At 59.0% G+C, this 25,402-nt stretch overlaps 1 protein-coding gene and 1 long non-coding RNA gene across 3 annotated transcripts in view; one reads left to right on the top strand and one right to left on the bottom strand.

The window, feature by feature from the left end:
* Positions 1–1,842: 1,842 nt before the first annotated feature.
* The window catches only part of CSPG4 (chondroitin sulfate proteoglycan 4), a 29,294-nt gene continuing 5,734 nt past the window's right edge, over positions 1,843–25,402 (top strand). The window contains exons 1-5 of the mRNA XM_069797871.1: positions 1,843–2,156; positions 15,687–15,850; positions 17,148–20,729; positions 21,035–21,514; positions 21,990–22,166. Coding sequence (XP_069653972.1) covers positions 2,069–2,156; positions 15,687–15,850; positions 17,148–20,729; positions 21,035–21,514; positions 21,990–22,166 — 4,491 coding nt within the window. The 5' untranslated portion in view covers positions 1,843–2,068. The remainder of the gene's footprint in view (positions 2,157–15,686; positions 15,851–17,147; positions 20,730–21,034; positions 21,515–21,989; positions 22,167–25,402) is intronic.
* On the bottom strand, positions 14,583–23,974 carry LOC138687994 (uncharacterized). Of its 2 annotated transcripts, none has more exons than XR_011327025.1 (3): positions 22,953–23,974; positions 22,772–22,827; positions 14,583–15,311 (listed from the first exon to the last, which is right to left on the bottom strand). It is a non-coding gene; the product is annotated as an uncharacterized lncRNA (long non-coding RNA). The 2 variants fall into 2 exon arrangements; XR_011327024.1 differs by having other exon boundaries at positions 22,772–22,838; positions 23,412–23,974.

Raw genomic sequence — 25,402 nt, 5'->3', positions numbered from 1 at the left:
CAGACGCAGGGCATGGGGCTGCACTCAGGGGCTCCGGCAAGGGGGGCGGACAAAACAGCCTGCGGCAGGAGCGCCTGGGGCTGCCGCGGGGATTCTGTGGGGACATTTCTCTGGATAATGCATGAGGTTTCAACCAGAGGTTGTCATTTCCTTCTCGGAGGGAAAAAAACAAAAAAAATAATAATAAAAAAAAGCAGTGAAGGTTTTACTCTGTCCGCGCCGTGGCCAGGTTTGTCTCTGATATTTTCCCACCAGCCTCCTCTTGTTCAGTGCTGGGTGATGCTGAAGCCAGCACGGCCAGCAAGCAGCAATCCCCGCTGCTGCAGGCGGGTGTCCTGCTGCTGGAGCAGGGAAAAAACCCACCTGCAGAGGCAAGAGCAGGCCAGCGAGCATCCCCGAGATGGAGGATGCTCTTCTCCTTGCTCAGGCCGTACTTGCTGCCCGTGCCCGAGGCTGGCGTTCCCCTGGCAAACGGTGGCTCATCCCCAGCGCCGCAGGGAGCAAAGCCAGCCTGGGGCCGGGGAGCCAGGAGCAAAGGCAGGGATGCTTGCTGGTGGGTTGGAGGTGGTCCCGGTTCATCCTTCCAGAGAGGGGAGCGGGGCCTCCTGTGCCAAGCGGGCAGGTGAGGAATGGACACGTTCAGCCTGCCCGTTACCCGTGAATAACGATGGAGACAGTCAAGATCAAACATCCACCCGAAGGGCCAAGCCCTGCATGACTCTATCCCTCAATCAGCCCTTAACGAGGCAAAGAGAGGGGGACCGCTGAGGACAGACAGAAAGCAAAGCGACACGGAGGTCTTCAGTAGACCTCGAGATAAAGAGCAGGAAAGGGAATACTTGGCAAAATTGAATCTCTACAAATCAGCAAGTCTGGATAATATGTAACCTCCAGACTAAATAGAATTAGCTAATGAACTTATGGAGCCCCTGACAATTACTCATAAGAAGTTACTGAGAAAATGGCACATCCCAGGTTTATTTAATGTCTTTATTAATGATCTGAAAGCAAGAGTAAATAACAAATTAATTATGTTTGCAGATGACTGTAAGCTGGAAGGTGTTGCAAATGCTGCCAAAGACAGCAAAGTCACACCAAAGGCCCTAAAGAGGTTAGAAATAAACCAGCAGGAAACAAGTCACACGTAATCCAGTGATGAAAAACGGTGTGGGGGGAAAAGGACCTGAAATGCAGACATCCAAGAGGAAGGAGGGGTGTGCTGCGCGAGATCCAAGCGGAAGGCCGGGAGCAGCTTTGGAGGGGCATGGAGAGATGGGAGACGAGCTACACCGTGAGCGAGGCGAGCCCTGAAACCCGACGGGGCTCTGCGGGGCGAGGAGCGGGGAGCCAGGCTGGGTGGGATGCTGCGTCTCCAAAAGGTTGTGACTTCCTCCTGAACACATGTGGCATCAGCTTTGCATCGGGGGGAGAAGCTGGAAAGCTCTTTTCCTGGTGCCACGCTAGCATGGCTGGACCGTTACGAACCCCGAGGGCTGAGGACCATCCCGACTGCCTTGAGTCCTCCTGAGAGAGGTGTGAGGTTTGGAGAACCGCTGTGGCAGGGAAGGTGGCACAGCTTGCCGTGGGATACAGCCGGGGATGGGTAACATGGCTTTGGGACCAAGCCATTCGTCCACATCCACACGGACACCGGGAGCTGGTTTTGCTCCCCCAGAAGTGCCTGGTGCCGGGGAAAGCCGTGGATGCCCTGTTTTGCGGGGAGCAGGCGGTGCCTCCGGAGCCACCCCTACACACCCCATGTTGGGCTCCTTCCCCCTTCGGCGGCGGGCGCTCCTCCCTCGCCTCGCCCCGGTGGGAACAAGGGTGCTTTGAGCGGCGGGTGGGCAGCGGGCGGGTGGGGGCCTCTAGCCCTTTAAGACAGAAAATTGACTTTGTAATCTGAGCGAATTCCTCTTTTCTGACAGGCAGGAGAAGTTACGGGTCCCTCCCTCACTCCGCTTTATTAAATATAGTAGTAGCAGCAGCCCTCGCCTGGAAGCAGGCGCTGGTGGAGGCTGTGCCGTACCCGGAGCCCCAGCCGCCGCTCCGGCCCCCCCCGGGGGACACCATGGGTGCCCGAGGTGGCATTGCCATGCTGCTGCTGCTGCTGCTGGTCTGCCAGCCCCAGTCCCTCCACGCAGGACCCCTGGCCGGAGGTAAGCCCCGTCCCACCAGCCCACCCAAGGGATGGAGCGGTGAGAAATCCGGGGGGATGAGGCTCGGCTTCGGGTGGGCCGGGAGGGATGGGGACCCAGCGGAGAGCAGTACGGGCACCCATGGGTGCAGGCTGTCCCTCCCCGAGCTGAGGGGGGGACCTGTCGCCAAGCTGGCAAGGAGGGAGGAGAGGCAGCTGCCTGTTTTCGGGCAGGGTGTTTGGGCCGGGTTGCCCTGCGGGAAAAGGCAAGGGAGGGAGCGGGGCTGCTCGCCCCCGTGGCTCTCAGGGTGCCGTGTACCCCTGCTGCGTCCGATGCTTTCCCTGGGGGGGAACACGCAAACGTGGTGCTGGGAGGGATGGGGCTCCCTCCCCGCACGCATGCAGGAACCCCAGGGCTTTGGTCTGCGCTGTGGGCAGCCCACGGAGGAAAGGCACCTTCCCCACTCTGCCAAAGCCCTGTGCCATGGGGACGGAGCACAGGCACATCCTTGCAGCCCCGGCAGAGAGAGTCAGCCCTCCCTGCCCATGTTTGGCCTTGCCACAGTAGCTGTCTGCGAGGGCTTGGATGGTGCCAGTGGGAAAGACGGAGCTGGACAGCGTTTGCCAGGGTGTGTGTCACCTCCTGCCTCTGCTCTGTCCGTCTGTCCCGGGCATCCCGGTGTGGCTGGGTGCATGGGGCGAGGGGCTCGCCTCTCCTGCCGGCACAGTCCCGGAGGGGTGCAGGATCACCCCGCGGGTGATGGGGCACCGGGGACCATCCAGAGCTGAGGGTCCCCCCCAGGAGAAGGAGCCCTGGTGCCGCAGGACGGGCTGGCCCCGGGCAGCAGGGAGGGTTACTGCAGGGCACTGGCTGGGTGGGGAGCAGAGCGGGTGATTTATATCCAGTTTTCCCCAAGAAGCGGCCAGGTTTGACCACACAGCTCTTGGCACGGCAGCGTGCCCTGCCTCAGCATCCCAACGGCCATCCCGCAGCCCTGGTCCCACCCCACGCCTTCTGCCTCCCGCTCCCTCCTCTGCGCCAGGATGCTTGTACCTGCAATGGTCCGAGCTTCAACAGGCTCTGCGGGGTCTGGACATGGGTCTCATCCTGCTCAGGACAGGCCTGCGCCTTAGCCTGACCCTCCAAGCTGCGCTCAGGGTCTAACCGACAATTTACACTGCATCAGCAGCATCTGCAGCTTCAGGAGCGAAGGGAATTTAAAAAGCACTTCTTTTCCCTAACTCACCCCCAAAATAATATAACATTTCACCAAGCAGTTTCTTTTCCCCAAACCTCCTGCCGGGCGTCGGGGCTCTGACCAACAGTGGGGCAGGAGCTTGCTCCAAGCAGTTTCCGAAGGAATTGCTGACCACCTCTGGTCTTTTGCTCCCCAACCATCTTCTGTGTCTGAGCCTGTGTCAGTGCGAGAAGGAGGACAAGGACAATCCCAGAGCCCAGCCTCGTGGCTCTTGGCACCCACAAGGTCCCTGCAGGTCCCTTTTTGTCCCTGTTCCCTCCCCAGCGAGCAGGTGGCCTCCGGGACACACTGCTCTCCTTCCCTCCAGCCTTGTTCCTTCTTTTTTTAACATGCACCAAAATATGAGGATGCCTGGCAAGCCAAGTGGAGAAAAATCCCTTTTGTTAATGAACAAAGTGGTCTTCTTCCTTCCAGCCCTGACCTTTCCATCCCGGGCAGGGATTTCACCACGCGGAACCATCGCCCGCTCGGGTGTCCAGAATGGCTCCTGGGGCTGCCCTGGCACTCCCAAGCTCTTTCATGGTGAATAGGCTGGAGCAACCCCCAAAAAAGGCACGTGGCTTTTGCTGGCACCTGCCAAACCCCCAGATTCCCTCCAGGTAATACCGCCTGTGGCTGGGGCACAGCTCCAGGGATCAGCAGGCATCCGCCTGGCACAGACCTGCAGGGCTGGTAAAGTAAAGGGGTTTTACACCCATTTTCTGATGCTGGGGACTATTTCTGCACCCTGCCAAAGCAGACGTGGCAGCCACGACCCCCGGGTCTGGGCACTGGCTTCCTGCAAGCTCCCTCCCCTCAGGAGCATCCCTGCTGAGACCACCAGCGCCCGTGCCAGGCTGCCCACCCTGGGACATCCCTCCATCCCCATCAGTGAGAGCAACACCAGCCATCAGCAGCGTGCTGGGTACAGGGCTGGGGACAGACTCGTTTTTAGGGGTGAAGCCTGTGTTTTGCATTGCCTCCAAGCCCAGGTTGAGGACCCCCGGGCTTTCTGCCCAGTCTGAAATGGAAAAAGTCACCGTGCACATCAACAAATACAAGATTATAACAAAGAGAAAAAACACTCATAAAACTTGTCCTCTTGACATCTGAGTGTGAGGCTTTAGTAACTGTTTTTAGACAGCCTGGCTTTCCTCCGGTTCCCAGTGAGGTCACCAGCAGGCTGAGCTCCCCCTTCCCCACAAGCCCTCTCGCTGGGGGTTTGTGATGAGGAGGGATGCGGGGGGAAGAAGGAATCGGATGCGTAGGGTCCCTATGAGCAGCACTGACCCCAAGCTTCCAGCAAAAATGTGATCCCCAAGTTTCGGGTGGACCCGCAGCAGCGGTGATGGGGGTCCCAGGGAGGCAAGCATGACCCCAGCTTGTCCATGGCTGCCCCGGGCAGCGTAACCTGCTCATGGGCAGGGAACAGTGTCTGTCCCAGGGTACCCGGCCATGACCCCTCCTGCCTTATCCGGGGTGTAGGGATATCTTATCGGCTCTAGGGAGCTGCCTTGGCTATTCCTCTCCTCCACTTTTGGAAATCCGACCGATTTATTCAAACTTTCTTTTTCGTGAATGCGCCACATGTTTTGAGGTCATAGCTCCAAGCAGCTGGAAAAGTTTCCAGCTGATGGGAAAGAACAGGAAAAAGGCTGAAAAGGGGGGAGAATGCAAACTGGTATCGTGGGAATCAGGGAGGAATATTCTCGTCTCACTCTTATATTTAGCAACAGAGGGCTGTGGGCAAATATATAATAAGCGCATTCCTCCAAGATTGCAGGACAGGGTTAAGCTCACCCGGAGGAACTAACGTCAGGTTGAAGGCTGGACAGTAACAGGACTTCAGAGGCGGTAGGCTAATGCTGTCTGTGTGCCTAAATAAAGCTCAAAGCACAGACTGTTCACAACAGGCGTTGGCTCAGCCCAGCCTCAGCTCCCAGGGGCTGCTCCATCAGCCCTTTCCAGGTGCCTGGAGGAGCCGGGCTCTGGCTTCTCTCCTTTTTGGGAAGCCAGCCTCCCCAAGTGTTAGGATCACCCCCAGCCTCCAGCCTAGAAAGTCCTAGAAATTACTCTGCTCGTACCTGTAGGCTTCCTGGGTCTTGCCTGGGTGTCCCAGGCCATTTCCATGTGCCTAAGTCACCCTAGCAAGGACAAGGCAGGCCTGCAGGCAGCCCAGCCCAGTTTGCAGCCAGCCCCTTCAGCACCCCGTATCTCCAAACCTCCTGGAGACACGGAGTGAGGAGGGTGCCCATCAGAGACCCCTCATTCCCAAAGCAGCCCTTCCCCGAGCCATCTCCATCATGCCTGGTGCTGGGTTGCACACTGCCATGCTGCCCGGGGACAGGATGCCCCGTGGAGTTTTTCTAGGGTAAATGTAACAGAAAAACTAAGGTCAAGAGAAATGTGTTATGATCTTTCTCCCTGAGCTGCTGCAGTGGGAGTGGACATGCCTGCATGATGCTCATTTTACTTGTGAAGTTTGCAAATGGACCCCAGGCTTTTTGTTAATGTGCCACAACCGGAGAACCCACTTTGCTCTGTTGCAAAGCCAAGGGCTGCTTTGCAAAGCAGAGCCCAGAGTCAGGGCAGCTCTGGATTCTGCAAACTGGGCTTAAAACCAGAGGAGCGGGACTGCTGCAGCTCTTCCCGACCCCGGGATGGGGAGGATGCAGGTTTGCCGCCCGGTTTGTCACTTGTTAGCTGTCGCTCATCCTCAGGACAGACCAAATCGGGTCTCTGAGCATCCTTCTGCAAGCCGGCAGCGAGGTGGGGTGAAAGATGTTTATGCCTCGTGCCTTGGATCCAAGAGGGTGATAAATTCCCATTTTCCGTCCGTCCGTCCGTCCTCCCTGGGTGCGTTGCCTGCGCCAGTCGTGCGTCGCTCCATGCAATACCTCTGGGAGCTGCCCTGCACCCAACGGCTGCTCTTGGCTGCCTGACAGCCGGACGGACAGACAGACAGTAGCAGACAGAAAGCATCCCAGGGAAGGGAGGGCCCTGCCAAAAATTGACGGGAGCGGGAAAAGTCATGGGGCAAACAGCACGGTTTGGAGGTGGCCGGTCCCATCACATGCCTCCAAGCCAAGGAGAGAGAAAAGTAACGTTCATCTATCGCCGTGACTCACTGGCTGTTCAAGGAGACTTTGCGGGCTGTGAGTCAGCTCGGGACGGCTCCTGCTGCTTCTTTTGCCCAAATCTTGGCTTTCTGGTGATTGTTTTCCTCCCTGCTGCGGCGGGCAGGGGGAAGGTGGGCAAGGGAGGGAGTTTTGGGGTCAGAGCCCCCGGCTGCTTGCGGTGCCATGCCCAGGTGTGTTAATGGATGGTCCCCATCTGTTACCATGCCATAAGCCCCCCTGGTGCTCCCCAGCACACAGGCAGAAAGCCAGGGGGGGTCAGGAGGAATTTCCCATTCCCTTTCCCAGCCTCTGGCTGGGCTTCAGCCGGGCTTCAAGGTTTTCTGCATCCCATCCCACAGAAATTTCTGGGCCCACCAGGGTCACTTCCTCTGGGAGCCAGGGAGGAGAGAGGGAAGTTTTGGCCTGAGGTAGATGTGGCTGAGAAAAGCCTCCTGTCCTGCCCCACAGCCCTGGGAGGGGATGTGCGCGCCCGCTTCCACACCCCCACAGCCCCACACGGCCAGCTATATGTTTCCCCCGTGCTAGAAATAGAGCAGGCATTTATTTTCTCTATAAACATCACCCCGCTGCTTGTTTTTCAGAGATGGAAAAGCCAGGGGGATAATGGGGGTGGGGAGGGGGAGGCAGGGTAGGGAGGGGGACCTCCAAAAGGATTGGGAGAGAAGAGAAGAGAAGAGAAGAGAAGAGAAGAGAAGAGAAGAGAAGAGAGGAGAGGAGAGGAGAGGAGAGGAGAGGAGAGGAGAGGAGAGGAGAGGAGAAGAGAAGAGAAGAGAAGAGAAGAGAAGAGAAGAGAAGAGAAGAGAAGAGAAGAGAAAAGAAGAAGAGAAGAGGCAGACATTTCATCTCTAGGAAGGGGGAAAAAAGAAAATACCCATTTTCTTTGCAGTTAGAACTGCAAGGCAGACAATTTAGCATTTCAACCCCAGATGAGCAAAAAAAATCCTCTCTTTCCCCTTCCATGCTGCAAACACTCCTCCCTGTCTGTGGAGACACTTTTCTCTGTCCCTCGCAGCACCCAGCATCACCGAAAGCCCAGGCCAGCCACAGTCCTTGTAGCCCCGCGGAGTGCAGGGTGCTGTGGGGGCTGCTCTGCCAGCACAGCTACAGTGAGCTCACCCCGAACTGCACATTTTAAAAGCTCCTTCCCTACCCCTGAGGGCAGCGCTGGATGCTGGAATTAAAACCAGCAGGTAGCTCCTGGCAGAGCCTCAGCATCTCCCTCTGTGCGCTGCTCGTGCCCGTCCTTCCCCTCCTCGCCCTGAATTTGGCTGATAACCCCCCCCCATATCTTGGCACTTCAAGAGCTATTTGGCACAAGCGAGGTTGGGAAACATCTGAGCCTGGGCGGCTGGAGATGGGCCCCTCTCCAGCGGCAGCCGTGCTGTTTGTTGACGGCAGGCGAGGATCTCTCCGGTAACGTCCAGCCATTCCAGGGACGCCTGTGAACATCCCCTGGCCGGGCTCTGCTGCTCCCGCCGGGGCTGAGGACGGGCTTGGGCATGGGCACCGGCTCTGTTGGGCTGGCAGGGATGGGATTCAGGGATCTGCAGGTGGGATGTGTGCATTGGGTGCCCCTCTCCCAGGTAAACCAGCCTCCAGCCCAGGCTTCCCCCACGGTCCCCCTGTTCCTCCAGTGCTGGGCTGGCCGGGATTGTCCCCTCGTATGCCACCGCATGCCCTCCTGCAGCTCTGCAAGCCCTTCCCTCACTGAGTGGGAAGCAGCCAGCATGGAGTCGGAGTAGGGAAAGCTGTGGGAGCGGGGGCCGGGATGTGCAGGGTGGAGCTGGAAAACCTGCCAGCCAGCGAGAGAGGGGGAGACGGCTTGGGAGAAAGAAAAAGAAAGAAAGAGAAGGGGAAAAATATAGAACAAAACCCGACTTGGGATGGTTTGGAAACCACGTCCTCTGAGGCTGATACGATATTTCCAGGCCAGCTTCTCCTGGCAGCGGGAGCCTGAGTGAGCCTGAGTCACGCTGCAGGGGACGGCACAAAAGCCCTATTGAGCTTCCCGCTTCCCCAAATCCTCCCATTTTCTCCCCCCACTTCGCTTCCCAGGGCAAAAACTCCAACCGTCGCTTCCAGCTCAGGCTTATTCCCTAAGTCCCTCCGGAGTCGTTTAGCCACATGTCATTAAAAGCCCTCCATCCCTGCTCCTGCTCGCGCCAGGCTTCAGGGGTGCTCGGCCCGGGGATGCTGGAAGAGCCCCAGCTCTTCCGAAAAGCACCGTGACCTTTGTAAGGGGGACGCAGCCGGTGTGTGGTAGGGGCCGTGGCAGTGCCAGCTATCAGCTTCTTGCCCTCCCCTCCGTGGCTCTGCATCTGGCCGAGCAGGAGAGCGCAGGAAATACCATCAGCTTTAGGGCTGCTTGAATCATCGTAAAACCACGCTGGAGAAGCGAGGGCTGGAGCTCCAGAGCTCCAGCCAAGCCTCCTGGACCCTGCTTTATGGCCTCCAGCTATAGCAGCTCCTTCACGCTACGTAAGGATGGGGAAGGCGGGCAGGAGCAGGCACATGTGTCGGGCAGGGGGTCGAGGACTGGCAGGACACGGGGTGATATGGCAAGCCCCGGCAGCGCAGAATTAGCGGGAGGCAAGTTTTCCCCTGATCCCAAAGTCCGTGGGCTGCAAAAAGTCTTCCCCCGCCCCCCCCCCGAAGCTGTCAGGCAGGAGACAGGGGAAGGTGAGAGGGAGAGCAGCTGGCAGGGGAACGGGGAGAGGAACTGAATTAATAAACACAGGCGGAAGGTTTCAAAGCAGCGCAGTGCAGCCAGAGGTAGGGGCGGATGATCTGCTTTGGGAGACTGGGGCCAGCAGGATGGGATGGGGGCGAAGCAGAGCCCCCCGGCCCAGGGGCTCTCCTCCCACGCCCGAAACAAGGGTGATGGCCACTTCTGGCAAGTGTTTGGCGGTCGGCAGCCCCAACGAGGGTGATCGGCCATGGCTTTGCTGGCGGTTTCCCGGGCGCTGCTTTCCAGCAATCTCTGCTGGCCGGCACTCCTGGAAAGCACCGGTCTCGGCCTCGGGGAGCTCCGCTGCGAGGGAGGGCCAGGTGGAGGGTGGGAGGCAAGAACTGGAGCTCTTATTCCCAGTGCCGGGGTTTGAGAAGCACGCACAGCCTTGGCTCGGGATGTGGGAGCCGCAGTTGCCGTCTGGAGTCACGGAGGATAAAACCTGGAAGTGGGGAGAACGAGAAAAAGCCCTCCTCTGTGCTGTGCCGGGAGCTATCGCAGCAGGGATGGATCCGTGCCGATGACACCCCACCCCGTAAATCTCAAGGCTGAACCCCAGGAGCAGGAGAGCAGGGAGAGGCTTTTCCCGGGGCAGGGGCTCTTTGCTGGGCTGGCTCTGCCCTGTCCCAAATGCGGAGCCCGTCGTGGAGGCAGCTCTGTGCTGCCTGCGGAGGAGGGGGACCATGGGATGTCCCCAAGGTCCCCACTGGGCTTGGATGCCATCACTGCAGCCCAAGACCTGCTCATGTGTGACCCGTCCCCATTGCACTGGGATTTCCTCGCTGTGGAGACCCAGATGGGTGCTTAGCCCTCCTGCTGCACCCAGGCACCCGCTCGGGTCTCCGGGCATCCCTGAATGCAGCAGCCCCCCAGTCGTCGTCCCCCACCCCCGGCACCGGCTCCTCCCAGCAGAGCCCCAGCCAAACCCAAGGGCCGCTCCACAGCGGCTGTGTTTGCCTTAGCTTGCCTCACAAGCTGCTCATTTCCTTCCCCGGCCATAAATAAAACTATGCCGTAAAACGAAGGGAACATAATGAAGCCTTTCTCAGAAAGCCCATCGGATCCCTTCCTCCCCCAACCCTTCCAACCCATGTAGGGACAGGGACGCAGCCCAGCCCCACAGCCACCCGGGATGCAGCCGGAGAGCACAGGGCTGCGGGTCCCGCCGAGCATCCCAGAGACAGCCTGGGGATTAGGGAGGCTTGAAGCCCCCACGGCCACCCACAGTGGACGCGGGAGGGCTGGTCCTGCCCACCCTGCCTGTGCTGGGCGCAGGGACAGGAGCTCCTGCACACGCTGCGAGGGGACCAGGGGGGTTCAAGCTGCCAAGCAGCATCCCCAAGGCTGGGCGGCTGTCCCCCAGCCCCTCCAGTGTTTGTACAGCGGGTGGCTGCGGTGCAGCACAGCTGGCAATGGGCGAGCTCATTACCTTATAAAGTCATTAAAATAAAGAAATAAAAAAAAAATATATAAAACCAGCCCCAAACAACTCAGAGGGCCTGGAAACAAGCTCCTGACGCCACAGAGGAGGAACGTGGCAGGCCGGCCGTGGGGGTCCCCTGCGGCACCCCACGCCGGGGGGCTCAGCAGCAGCGGGCATGCTGCCGACACAGGGGCTGCTTGTTGGCATCGGCCGGCAGGCAGGAAGGAGGGCAGCCGGCGGCTTGGGCTGGGCTGGATTACACCCACAGCCACACAAGCCCGGGGCTGTTTGGGCAACAAGGAGCCTTCTTCACTCCCCGGCTGTTTTTCCACCCTCAGAAAACTGGTGTGGCCGGGATGGGAAGTGGCTGCAAACACAAGAGAGTCTTTCAGGGGGGGGTGCGTGTATGTGTGTGCACAGGGCTCTCCTGGCACCCACCACGGTAATTAAAGAGCTGCTTTAATGAATTCCAGTCCCCTCCCTACAAACACACATGGGCCACCAGCCCTGGCCCCCACCTGCCCCCCACCGCAGCCTGAATGAAGCCTTGTTGAGTGGCCAGTGCCTCCCCGGCACCATGCCCCCTCTCTCCAGGCAGGATTTGCTCCCGTCCTTCCTCCTTGGCCTCAGCATCCTCCTCTGGGCAGAGCAATGGGAGTCTCTGCAGCCCCTCGGGGACTTGTTTGTGTCACCGATGCACTTCCTCATGCACACCCCAAAACGCATCTGTTTGTCCCGCTGGCAGGGCTGGGGATGCCTCAAGCCGGGGTGGGAGCCTGCGGGTGGGGAAGGCCTCCATCCACCAGCCCACGTTTCCCCCTGCACACCCAGGAGACATCTCCCTGCTCCGAAAAACCCTGGCGTCCCGTGCCAGTTTGTTCTGCAAACCCTCGTTGCTGGGTTTTACGAGTGCCTTCCCTTGCCTGGACCGGGAGTTAGCTCCTCCATCCTCCTACATGCCGGGGAGGAGGTGGGAAAAGTTTGTGTGCAGAGATGTTAAAACATGGAGGAGGGCCCAAAGTGGCCCCGATGAGCCCCAGTGTGGCCCCCGGAGCCCCCCAGGCGGAGGGGGATCCCCTCCCTTCTGTGGTGCTGCCCAGCATCAGGCTCCGCTGGATGTGGCTCGCTCAGGGGCTGGGATGCCAAAAACCCCCCTGAACACCAAAACCCAACAACCGGAGAGGCCAAACCCGCCATGTTTTCAACTGGAGGAGCAGGGGGAGAGGGCCAAGGCGTCCCGGACCCGGCACGTGGCCGGTGGCTGGGGGGGGCCACCGGGGCAGCGCCGGCTCGCACAGAGCCCTTGCTTTTTCACCAGCCCCAAGAGGAGCCGAGCACGTCCGGGGCCTTGCTCCCAGCCCCTTGCTCAGTGCTTTTGGCTCATCTCCTTGTTTTTTTCAATGAAAAAAAAGAAAAAAGCCCAACTAAATGACACTGCAGGCTATAATCTGCTGGCTGCTGGCCGGCTGCTCGGAAACTGTGACGGAGGCCCCTCTCTCCTCGTCAACGCCTTTCTATCGGCCTGGCAAGGCAGGGGCAGCGATTTCCTGTGGGACACGGCGAGCTGGGAATGTTATTTTTAGTCGGGGCAAGCAGGATGGCTAGTGTGCCCACCCTGACCCACAGCCAGGATATGGAGACCTGCTGCTCCCCACGACAGGGGCAGAAGAGCCAGCTCAGACCTCCCCATCCAGGGATGAGGCTAGGCTCGGGGCGCGACAAGCCCACGGTGCGATCGTGGCACCCTCGGATCACCTGGGAAAGGTGCTGTTGGGTCACGGGAATGCATCCGCATGGGGTGATCCCGGGATGCTCGGCTGCAGCCAGCCCACGGATGGGGCTGGGTGCCTGAGGGGGTCCCTACTCTCTCCATCCGTGCCCAAATCAGAGCCGCCAACCAAGCGATCGATCAGGATGGTGCACCCTGTGCCACGGAGGCTCCTCCAAGGCGAAATGCATTTGAAAAAAAAAAACCACAAATCCAGCAAGCCATATTTTCTGGGTCTTTTGCAATGTGGAGGGCAAGGAAGAGGGGAGAAGGAGGTGAAAAGCTGCAAGTCCCTTGTGAAAGAGAAATGCCACAGGTCGAGCGGCATTCGCATCCTGGCCAGGCTGCTGAGCAGAGGAGGAGGGCGGCCGTGAAATAAAGCAGGAATTTGGGAAACAAACAGCAGTAACTCACACGGCTCTGCTGCCGAAGAAAAATCCCAGCACCTCCTGGAGCCGGGCAAGGGTCCCTCCTCCCTCTCCCAGCAAACAGCACCGCTCCCCTGGGCATCCACGCCAGCGGTAACTTTTTATTACTAGTATTTTACAAGAGAAAGAGAAGAAAAGCATCTCTGGCAGCTTCGGAAGAACGGAGGCAGGACAAAATGTGCTGGCTGCAGCAGCTGCTGCCCCTTGTCACACTGGAAAACAGCCTGGCTGTGCTGGACCGGCTCCTCCAGCCTCAAAACATGATCCCCAGCACCCGCGGTGAGATGCTGCCCAGCCCCTGGGCTGGCAGAGGAGTTGCTGGTGGGTCCAACCTCAGCAAAGCCTTCCCTCCCCGTGAGAGCAGCCACTCAGCGCCCATCTGAAGAGCACATTTTTTGGATTAGACGAAGCCACAAACCCGAAATGTAGCAGAATCCTGGTGGGAGCTGGAGCACAGAGCACGCACGCATGGGGGAACCTTGATGGGAGCCAGCACATAACGTACATGCAACGTCTCTGGGGTCCACAATATACTGCATGCATGTGTGCACGCCTTGCTGGGGCCCGAGCACAGCCGCCTGCGTCTGTTCAGGGAGGGAAAGGAAAATTCCCTTTTGCGATGTGCCACGACGCTCCTGCTCACCAAACGCTGGGACAAGGTGGTGCCGAGAGCCCCGGGCAGCACCCGGCACAGCACCCACCACCCTTGGCCACTGAGCAAGGCATGCCGGGGCTGGCTGATTTTGCAAGGACCACTGGAAGGAGGGAGCGGGTCAGGAGAGGACAGAGCTCCTGCAAAGAATAGCAAAGCTCCTCTGAGTCACTGGCTGGGCCCAAGAAGACAAGGAAGCCAAAGTGCCCCATGCCAACGGGAGGCACGAGGGCCAGGATACGAGTAGGCTTGAGTAAGGCGCCCTGGCAGCCCTGCCCTGGGCTGGGCAAAGGGCTTGGTATTAAAGCAAATGCTAGATATTTCCACGCTGCCATTCCTTCCCTGCCCAGAGCGGGTGGGGTGACGGTCCTTGCAACACCCGCGTTGTTCTCCCAGACCCCAGGAGAAAGCCGAGGCACTTTCTCTGCCACTGGCGGCAGGAAATGATTTTTCATGGGGTCTGAGCAAGGAGGTGTCTCCGTCCCTGAAGGGCTCAAAGAACATCGCCCTACACAGGGCACCGCAGAGCTCAGCTCAGCAGAAAATGCAGTAAGCCAAAGCAGAGTGCTCCAACTCTACCCCTGCCAGGCAAACCCTCACCGTCACCTCTAACGACGGGCTTGTTTCAAACCCTCCATGACTGTGGCTGCTTCTTGTTGGGTTGGGTTTTCACTTGCTGCACCACCCCATGAGCAAAGCTTGCTTGCCGGAGCAGGGTGGGCCTGCCCAATTTCCTGCCCATTCCCACCCCAGTCAGCCCCACAGAAATTTGGGTGATAGGAAAATGCCACCGGGGAAGCAGCTGTAAGAGCACACGTGGGTGTTTACACCCAGACCTCACCACGCAGGAGGCTGGTTTCGCTCCAGCACCCAACCTTCATCCTCGCCTCCTCCAAAAGAGAGCAGAGGCTGGGCTGGGACCCTCGGAGAAGCCAAAGCCTCATCCTTGTTGCCCCATGGCACCTCAGCAAACTGCACGTGGGCCCCCAAACCCAAGTGTGGGCCTGCAGCTGGGTGGATTTGATGACGACAAGTGCAATAGTGAAGTATAGCAGGAAAGCTTCGCAGGTATAAACTCAAGCACAGCAGCCTTTACAGCCTGTAACTGCATATGGACTGACAACGTGCACGTCCCCCCTTCCAATACATCGTCACCAAGCATTCACAACTTACGGGTCTTCTGAGTGGTTATGCTTTGCCCTGCAAGTGCAGAGTTAACTTTGCCGTGGGCTGCTCTGGAGCTAACCAGGATGGGTGGCAATGCATCGCAGACGCGTGCACTTAACGTGAATGCAATGCACACGCATACATTGAGTAAGCAAAAAGTATAGGCACTCTAAAATTAAGCCTTGCCACTCCCTGTGGTTTTAATTCTACCGTCTCCCGCATATGCCCTGTGACACAGTCTTTCATTTCATGACCGCATGCCATTGCGCTGAGTCCCTCCAAGGCTGATGTATACTGGGCGTTGAACGCCTTCCAGCTGCAGCTTCAGGCGCCCTGTTTGAGCCAAGGTTTCCATATGGTCTTGCATCCACATATGGATCGCAGGCACAGGCGTTTATTCCTCCGGCACTGACGGAGCAGCCACCTTCAGGGTGAACGTCAGCAGTGTTTGCATGATACGGAGAGCTGTTAGAAAGTGGTGTATAAATAGGGAGAGGAGCAGAGCACAGCGTTGGCTGACCCGGTGGCACCCCCAGGGCTCCCACGCAGCATCTCTCTGTTTGGCCGGGGAATCCAGCCAAGGCACGACACAGCCACCACTGGAAGGGTGCATATTCCTCCAAAGGGAGACGGCTGTGGCAGAAGTGGGAAAGACTCATTAGGTAACTGTTCACCTCCTAACGCTCGGGAACTCGGCCCGATGACAGGCCATACTGCATCTGCCCTGGCCAAGTAACAAGGGGGAAGGTTCTGCTAAATGCTGCATGGGCAAGGAGAAACACCACCTCTGCTTCACCACCTGGCCCCTAGAAACCCCTTCCCCTAGGAAAATCAGAAAACAGACTCCCTGAGGGTCTTTCCATGCTGCTGGGCTCCAGCACCCTGTCACAGGGCAAACGGGGAAGGACTGATGGATGGGCTTGGGATGCTCCAGATTCACACCCCACACACAGACAGGGCTTGCAGGGGGTGTCCTCCTCTGCCTGACCCTCTCCCTTTTCTCCCCAGCCTCTTTCTTCGGGGATGGCTACGTGGAGATGCCGCTGGAGGATGCCTCGCGCACGGTGCGGCTCCACCTGCAGCTGTACACCAGCCAGGGGAGCGGGCTGCTCTTCCTGGCCGCTGGCCAGCCCGACCACCTCCTGCTCCAGCTACGAGCTGGCAACCTGCAGGTCAGCACCCCGGCACCCCGCTCCCCCACACCAGTCGGGGTCTATGGGTCAGGGCTTCGTCCTGTGCAAGGACGAAGGGGCAGCACCTGAAAGAAGCAGCAGCCCACAGGGCCAGATACAAGCACGGAGAGCCAAGCTGCCAAGACCCCTGCCAGGGGATGTTAAGAGTTCATAGAGTCATAGAATGGTTTGGGTTGGAAGGGACCTTTAAAGATCATCTAGTCCAGCCTCCAAGAAGAGCAAGATTACCTGGATTTTAGACATAGAAATAGAATCATTGAGTTTTGAAAAGACCTCTAAGATCAAGTTCAAGAGGAGAGTGGACAGAGTCTTGGGAGAATTGGTTAACTACAGAGAATCAGGCTCCAGCTGGGGAAGCTCCTCACCCACTGCCTGGGGTAATGCTGGGGAGCATCACAGAGACACCCAGACACCAGCACCCCACGTACATTGCATGGTCAGACATGGTGCACAGCACCCTCGGGGTGCAAGGGGTTAGTGAAGAGAAGGGGTGAGACAAGAGGATCCAGAGAAAGAAGAGGTCTCGCCTGTCCCACCCACAGGCCAAGCCCAGCTAGGGCATGGGAAGGGATCAGGGAAAAAGAATACTATTCCCTCGTGTGATTATGGTGTTGGCATCCACCATAAAGGAAAAGAGCAGGGAGCATCTGAGGCACACATCCTGCCTCTCCTGCAGCCTGGGCTGGGCCACCAACCACATCTAAACCAAAGCAGGAGAGCAAGCAAGCAGCTGGCCGGAGGTCTCCCTAATGGAGACCATATGTCTGTCTCAGGGCCCGTCAACTAGCCCTCTACTTAGGCAGGCTCCAGGCTGCTGCCTGTGGGGAGCAAAGCCTGCTATTTCCCCTGCCAGCTCCCAGGGCAAGGACTGGAAGCAGCCCAGGTTGCAGGGATGGAGGGCAGCAGGCAGGATGCAGCAGGGAAAGAGAAGCCAGCATCTGGCAGGGGTCCTCTGTTGCGGGGAGAAGAAAAGCCCATCTGTGGGACCAGGAGATGGAGGACCCCAGGGAAACAGCACCGAGACTGGGGTTTGCTGAGAATAAGTGAAAATGGAGAGAAATTCAGAGAGTGGGACAGAGAGGGCCTGCCCACAGGGGGATGAGGAAGGAATGCGCCCAGAGGTGGAGGAGGGCAGGGCATGCAGCAGCGAACAGGACTCGTGAGCCCCCAGGTACAGGTCCACACTTCGGCTCGTATTTCTGGTAGGTGGAGAGATGTCTCCTGTGCTGCAGATACCACCTTGCTTGAACTGAGCATTTTGCATCCTTCCTTGCAGGCGAGGCTGCGGCTGGGCTCGGAGGAGGTGACCCTGCAGTCCCCAGCAGAGCTGCAGCTCAATAACCTGGCGGTGCATGACGTGGAGCTGCTGGTGGAAGATGGCAGGATGACGCTGACCATTGACGGCCTCTTCAACAGTTCCGTGGACATCGCAGGGCCCGTACGTGAGCTGGACATCCAGTACGGACTCTATGCTGGCGGGACAGGCAGCCTTGACCTGCCGTACCTCGCCGAGGCCAGCTCACCCTTCAGAGGTTGCCTCCACTTAGTGACATTCAATGGCCTGGATGTCCTCTCCCCTCTGTCCTCTGAGGGCAGCTCCAAGATCTTCCACCGGGTCCAGGAAGGGTGCAGCACACAGTTCTCTGCAGAGCCCGAGGACCCCTTCGGGTTCCTGGGGCCACACTCCTACATCGCGTTTCCCACGTGGGACGCGAGGGAGGAAGCGACCATCGAGTTTGTGATAACAACGAGCATCACCCAGGCACCCCTCATCTACCACGCGGGGCTGGAGAATGACTTCTTCTACCTAGAGATCTCCAATGGGCGCCTGAGGGGGTTTGTCGAGAAGGGGAATGGCATCATCGTCCTGCACAACAATGTCTTCATCAGCGATGAGCAGCAGCACTATGTCAAAGTCTACACAGACATCCACAAGTTTGAGATACTGATAGACTACTACGCCTCATCCACGTCCAACCGGGGCATCAACAACTACCTGGACCTTCAGGGAAACCTCTTCATCGGTGGTATGAACGAAGAAGCTTTGCAAAGGCTGAGGGAGCATCATCTTGCTTTCATCTCAGTGTGGACCATGACCAACAACTCGTTTGTTGGCTGCTTGGAGGATCTGCGGATAAACCTGCAGAGGAGGAGTCTGCAAGACGCCGTGATCACAAAGGACATCACATCAGGCTGTGGAAAGCAGGAGCACTACTGGGATTATGACGAGGTATATGAGCAGGATGAGGCACCCACCTCCCCACCTCCGGATGTCTGGTTGGGAGCACCGGGCCTGGTGGTGGAACCGTGCCGGCCAGACAGCAGCTTCCCACCCGCCTTCGCCAACATCAGCAGGTTGCTGCACGTCAGCCCCCTCATAGTCTCTGAAGGGGGCACAGCCTATCTGGAGTGGAAACACGCCCAGCCAACAGTAGACTTGAGCCTTGCAAACATCCGACAGTCCCAAGTCCTCTTTAGCATCACCAACGACCCTAGGCACGGTCAGCTGGAGCTCGACATTCCTGGGTCCAGGAGCAGAAGGAAGTTCACCTTGTTGGACATTGTGAACCGGAAAGTCAGATACGTCCACGATGGCTCTGAGGGGCCCATGGACCAGCTGATGCTGGAGGTGACAGTGACGGCCCAGCAAGGAGTCCCAGAGTGCTTGCGGCAGGGGCAGATGTACCTGCTGCCCATCATGATCAACCCCATCAATGATGCCCCGCAGGTGATCTTTCCCCAGGGGAACCACATGACAATCCTGAAGCACACGCGAAAACACCTGACCACAGACATCCTGCAGGTCCTAGATGACGACACGTCCTGCGATGACCTCGAATTCCAGCTGCATGGTGGCCAGCAGATGGAGGAGGGTTATGTGGAGTATGACTTTCACCCCGGAGTACCTATCGAAGAGTTCTCCTGCAGGGACCTGGAGGCAGGCAACGTAGCCTACGTGCACCAGAGTGGGACAAACTTACAGCTCACCTTGCAGGTGAGCGATGGCACAGTCCCAAGCCCCGTTGCCATCCTGAGAATCCTCGCCATTGACCCCGAAATCCACCTGCACAACAACACCGGCCTCTCCATCTCCCAAGGAGGGGCTGCACGCATTACCACGGCCAACCTGTCAGTGACAACAAATGCAGAGAAACAACGGGTTGCCATCCTGTACATCCTCACAGAGCCCCTGAGGTATGGTGAAGTCCAGAAGCAAGGGAGCATGGGAGGGGAATGGAAAAAAGTCGAGTCCTTCCACCAGCAAGACCTGGAGCAAGGGCGCATCCAGTATTTTAGCACAGACCCAGAGCACCGGCTGGGAGATGTTGTGGAGAAGCTGCAACTTGAAGTCCAGGTGGGGCAGAAGGTCTTGCAAAACAATACCTTTCTCATAAGGATTAAAAGAGCCACCATTAAGATGAGGACCATGGTCCCCCTCCAGATGAAGAACAAGCGGCACAGAAATATCACCAGTAAGGAGCTGGAGGCAATGTTGGAAGATCCAAACTCTGCCCCAGTCCCCTTCCACTACACGATAATCCAGGCTCCCAAAAAGGGAAACCTGGAGCTGCTCGGCAACAGGCTGACCGAAGGCTTTGGATTTACCCAAGATGACCTGCAAAGAAACCACGTGAGCTACAGCGCAACCATTAGGAACTCTCAGCAAGCTGAGGACACCTTCCAGTTTCGCGTCCATGCTGGTGAACAGCACTCTCCCATCTATACCTACACAATCAGCATTGGTGGGGACCCTGATGCGCCAGCCCTGACCAACATCCTCCTGACTGTGCCGGAAGGGGGGCAAGCAGTCATCTCCAAGGACCACTTGTTTGTACAGAGCATGAACAGCATGGACTACCTCTATGAAGTGATTGAGGGGCCAGCACACGGGAGGCTGGCCTGGGCTGCGTCCCATGGCTGGGCCTCCAGAGAGGAGATCACGGAGTTCACCAATGATGACATCCTCCACCAACGGCTGCTGTACCAGCACGATGACTCCGAGACGCTGGAGGACGACATCCCCTTCGTAGCGATCAGGCAGGGTGAGGGCAGCGCTGAGCCTGAGGCAGAGGAGGTGAGAGGTGTTTTCAGGGTCTCCATCCAACCCGTCAATGACCACGCCCCGGTCCAGGTAGTGAACAAGGTCTTCAACGTAGTGCGCAATGGGCAGCACCTGCTGACGACAGATGACATTGCCTTCACCGACAAGGACTCTGGCTTCTCCGACACGCAGCTGGTGCTGGCAAGGAAGGACATTTTGTTTGGCAGCATCGTGTCCGTCGATGACAGGAGCCACCAGGTCTATCGGTTCACACAGGATGACTTGAGGAAGAAGAAGGTCCTCTTTGTCCATTCAGGGGCTGACCGGGGTTGGATCCAGCTACAGATCTCAGATGGCCTCCACCAAACCACGGCCCTCCTGGAAGTACAGGCGTCGGACCCCTACATCAAAATAGTCAACAACACCGGTCTAGTCATCCACCAAGGGAGCCGAGGGAGCATTGACTCTTCTGTCCTCAGCCTGGAGACCAACATGGACATCAGGTCAGATGAAGAGATACGGTTCCTGATAACGACCCCCCCAAGGTGGGGGACCGTGCTGAGAGGGGAGCAGCCGGTCATGGCCTTCTCCCAGAGGGACCTGCTGGCAGGAGAGATCTCCTACCACCACAACGGGAGCAGGAACACCAGGGATGAGCTCCAGTTCACTGTAGAAGCAAATGAGGTGGTGGTGAAGGACACGCTGGCCATCAGTGTGTTCTTGGACACCCATCCCAGCCCCCTGCACATAGTCAACCACAAGGAGATCCATGTCTTCCAGGGCGAAGCGGCTGGGATCAAGGAGGAATACTTACTGGTGAGTATCCCCTCCTCTAGTCATTCTCTAAGCCTGCATCACTCCCCTGGCCACCAAACCAGGACAGCTGCTGGCAGGACTCCGTTTTACTCCTGCCTGCCCAGAGCAAAGGACTCATGTCCATGTCAGGCTTTGCCCAGGGGCAGAGGCGGGGGGGGGGGGTGGCATGGCCGCAGCAAGAAGGTGACTCTTGCTGCTCATCCCACAGCAAAGCCTTGGGAGACTGCACTGTGGCAGGCTGTGGGGCAGCCCAGCCTCGCAGGCACCAGCCCTCCACTCATGCCTTGTCTCCCCCACACTCCCAGGTGGCCCATGAAGAGATCCCTCCCCAGGACATAGTCTACCTGGTGAGCAGCCCCCCGGCCTCTGGCTTCCTGGCGATGCTTCAGCACGGCCAAGACTCGAACGAGCAGCCTAGCCTGGACCCCATCCAGTCCTTCACCCAGGAGGACATCAACAATGGCAGAGTCCTCTACCTCCACTCCAAGCTGGAGGAGGAGCATGACCGGTTTGTCGTCGACATCACAGCCAGCGGTGCGGACCCGCTGGAGGGAGTGGTGGTGAGCCTGGCCGTGCTCCCCATCGCCATCCCCCTGGACGTCCGCAACATCACGGTACCAGGAGGTGGCTCTGCTACCCTCTCCACAGGCATCCTCAACATCCCCAACACCTACTACACTGCTCTCGGCATGGAGTTCAGGGTGCTCAAGCCCCCCCAGTTCGGCACCCTCCTGAACAGCAAGCGGCCTGAGGACGGTGGGCTGCACAGCTTCACTTGGAGTGAGGTAGAGCAGCCAAGGGTGCCTGCTTGCCCGCCACACTGCTTGCCCACCACACTGCTTGCCCAGGGTGTTTGGGAAGAGCCCAGGGGTGGGCTCCAGCCCCCAGTGGCACTGGGAGGCTGGGGAGGGCTGCGGGGCTCCTCTGCCCATCGGAGATCTCTGCCCTTGGGATGGAGGGGCTCGGGATGGCAGGCTTGCCCTGCGGACAAGGCATGCATCAACCCCCAAAGTGTGCTTAGATGGCCTTGGGGATACGGGGTGGGGATGCAGGCAGAGCACCCACACTGGGCTCTACATCTGCTTCCCATGGGGACCCGTCTCCCTGTCTTTCTGCTGGATCCATCCCGCGGGGCTAACCCAGAGCAAGCGGCAGGCAGCCGGCTCCCTCCCTCCTCCCAGGCTGGTGCACAGGTCCCCTCCCCAGCGGGGCTGGTGGCCCGTGTCCTCCCAGGAGGGTCACCTAGCCCCTGCCCCGCAGGTGGAGAAGCAGCAGATCCAGTACAGGCAGGACGGCCCCCGGGCCCAGGCCGACAGCTTCACCCTCCTGGCCAACACCTCTGAAATGGACCGGCAGAGCCAGCCCAGGACCCTCTTCATTACCATCCTGCCCCGCAGCTCCAAGGGGCCCCGGCTGAGGGTCAACGCCGGGCTGCAGGTAAGATGCCACGGGGATGGGCAGCCACCCCAGCGGGCCCTGAGCGCTCAGCGTTAGGACACCCCGAGGGTCGTCCAGCTCAACGTGGGGACCCCACGGACCCCACTCCGAGCCTGCTCACGCACCACCGGGAACTGGGGCACAAGCAGAGCCGGGCTGCAGACCAGAGGCGGGCGATGGGCTCCGGGAGAAGGGAGGCGGTTTCCCCGCGGGGGCGAGGCTTTGAGGAAGGCGGAAACCGGGCTATGCCCCCCCCACCATCACCACCATCACCACCACCCCCGGTTCCACCCCATCCCTCCCCGCCGCCAATGCTAAAACCGTCCGCAAGATGGGAGCATCGCCCCGCCGCACCGCTCGGTCCCTCGCACAACGCTGCGCTCGGCGGAGCCGCGCTGCCACGGCGGCAGGCAGGCAGGGGCTGCTCACCTCCCCTTTTCTGACGGAGGGAGGGCAGCCCTTCCCCAGGTCCCGGAATAATCCCTGAGAGCACGAAGAGCTGCTTGCCCGCGTTTCATCAGTACAGATTGGAAATAATTGTTTAGGCAGCTTTCACACCTCTCCGTATGCCCATCTCGGTAAAGTCAGAAGCAAATAGGTCTCACCTGCTGCTGAAGTCCCACCTTCTGTTTCAGACTCTTCCCTGCCCCGTTCAGGATCACTAATACAAAACTGCAGGAAAGAAATTATTAGAAAACATGCAGGAGTGCCAGCCCAGCAGGATCATTCCACACACACCCCCCGTCCCGTCCCCCCCCGTCGTCCCCCTCCCAAGGCTATCCTCACCCATCCCGGGATTTCCCAGGCTGGCAGCAGGGTAAGCAGCTCCTTCCGTCAGGATCATCGCGCCAGGATCATCATCGCAGTGGCTTTGGGAAGGTGTCTGGGAACCTGGGCTCTGGAGGAGATGACCGAAGGAAGGGTACGAGCTGCCCTGCCCAGGGCCAGGCACTACCCAGGCAACCCCACAGGCAGGGCGAGGGGCCAGGGCTGCCAGCAAAGTTTGGGCACCCCTCCCCCCCATCCACAGGCAGCCCCAGCTCTGCACCCACCTCAGCTACACCCCCAGCCCGTGAAGTTCAGCCCCCCCTTCCAGCAAATCCCTATTAAGTGGTGCCTCCACGATCTGCCCTAGCTGGGCCAAAATCCTGCACTCCCAACAGGGAAAGGTTAACCCCTCAGCTGCTGGACCCACGGCAGCCCCCCATTCCCACTCCAGAGGCACAAAAGCCCGTCTCCACTCACTGAGGACCAGCGCATCCCGAAAGGGCTGCTCCGTGCCGGCTCTGGCAGGGTGGGCCCGAGGTGGGGGGAGCAGGCAGAGCAGGCAGCTCTGTCCCCAGTGCCACACGCTCCTGCCTGGGGTGCAGGCAGACGCACAGAGCTGGCCCTGTGCGGAGGGGAGGAGGAGAAGGCTCCCTCCCTGCCTTATTTTTAGCCAGCCCATCAGCCCAGTGATTGCGAGGCACTTGGGGAAGCATGTCCTTCCCTCCCAGCCACCATGCTAAAAAAAGGGTGAAAAGACAGAAAAAGCTCCCAAAATAAATTCCGAGGCAGCGGTCCATCCGCCTTTCCATTGGGATCCCCCCTTGGCCCTGGGAGGGGGAATGGCAGCTGCCCGGCTGCCCGCAGGAGGGATTCCGGAGCTGGGAAAAGCTCCCTGCTCCCAGCAGGAGCAATGCTAAAGCAACCCAGGGCTCAGGAGGGGCCCGGCCCTGCCGTGTTTGTGCTCTGGCGAGAGATGACTTCAGCGTTTAAAGGTCAGGCCGGGTCCGGGAGAGAGATTGCACAAAGCTTTCCTCTGCTGCCTGCGCCTGCCAGCTCCAGGGGTGCAGAGTCCACACAGGGCTGGAGAGACGACGGGCAGGGTTCAGACCCCGAAGCAGAGCCCCCCCCGGAAAGGAGCAGGCAGATTTGCCTCAAATGGCTTTTTGGGTTGCATCAGGAGAAAGGATGGCTGCATGCCACCAACAGAGAGGCTTCCACTGCTGCACCAAAACACACGGACACGCTCCCGGCGCTATTTCGCTGCCTGCCCGCACGCTCTCCTGGAGAGCAGAGGCGACACGGCGGCTGAGCAAACATAATAAGCCGAGTAAGCGAGAGCAGGAACCAGGCAGAAGTCTTTAATAATTCAAAGAGGACGGGGAGCACGGTGAAGCAGGTCAGCTGCGGCGGCGCGGGCCCTCGGTGGCGAGCAAAGCTGCCGCAGCCGCCGCGTGTGCCCGTCCCCGGTGGGCAGCGATGTTTGGGGGCTGCTGGTCCCCCCTGCCTGAAACAAAACCACTCCGGGCTTTGACCGCAGGGAGTTTTCTTTGGCACCGAGCCCCGGGTGTGATTGCAATTCCAACGAGTGCCAAAGTGACCTGGTTGTGGGTGTTGGGGAGAGGGAGCAGCCCGACAACCTCGGCGCACGTAGAGGGGAGCAAGCGGCTCTGGCTGCGAGGGCTTCGGCTCCCACACCAGCCGTGTGTCCGACAGCGCTTCCCCCATCCCGTCTCTCCAAAGCTGTGTTTTCGAGCCTGCCTCCCGCCATCCCATGGGGACTGCTGAGGGATTTAATTTCACTGTCGGCACCCACACCCACTCAAGAAATGTTTTGGGTTAGGCCAGCTGAAAACGGCAGAAAAGAGCTCATCTAACCCAGCACGGCCAGCTGAGCAGCTCCTCCAGTGCCTGGGTGTTGTCTTGTGCGTTTGCAGGATGCAGGCCAGGCTCGCGATGCCATGGGATGCAGCGCATTCTGCCCTGCACGAGCTGCGGGAAGGCTTGGTCCACGCACCCCACAATTTGGAGGCATCCTGAGGGCGAAAGGCAGCTCTGGGGTGCGTGGGCAGAACCTGTCTGGCAGGGCAGGATTCATCCCCGTGGTCTGCCAAGACTGAGATACGGCACAGGATTAGGAGCAGGGAAAATCGGTGCCTCCAGGTGGAGAGGGGTGATGCCAGGGTTTTGGGGAGGCAGCATCCCTCAGGGTGGGTGGGCACTGCTGGCTGGGGGGGGAAGCAGCCTTGAGAAGCTTCACAATGGCCCTGAGCTCGGCCACGTACTTGTCATTCCTGGAGGGTTTGCTGGGACAGCTTGTGGCCTCGCTGCAGACTTGCGAGAGGGCGGTGGGACAGGTGCTTTGCCAGGAGCACGAGCTAAGAGAAACACCCAGCCAGGAAGAGACGGGGCTGTGGTACACAGCAGCAGCTCAGAGAGTGAGTTCATAGAATCATAGAATAGTTTGTGTT

The sequence above is a fragment of the Haliaeetus albicilla genome, chromosome 12, assembly GCF_947461875.1.
Source record: "Haliaeetus albicilla chromosome 12, bHalAlb1.1, whole genome shotgun sequence".
Taxonomy (NCBI): domain Eukaryota; kingdom Metazoa; phylum Chordata; class Aves; order Accipitriformes; family Accipitridae; genus Haliaeetus; species Haliaeetus albicilla.
This window is presented reverse-complemented; position numbering and strand designations above follow the sequence as displayed.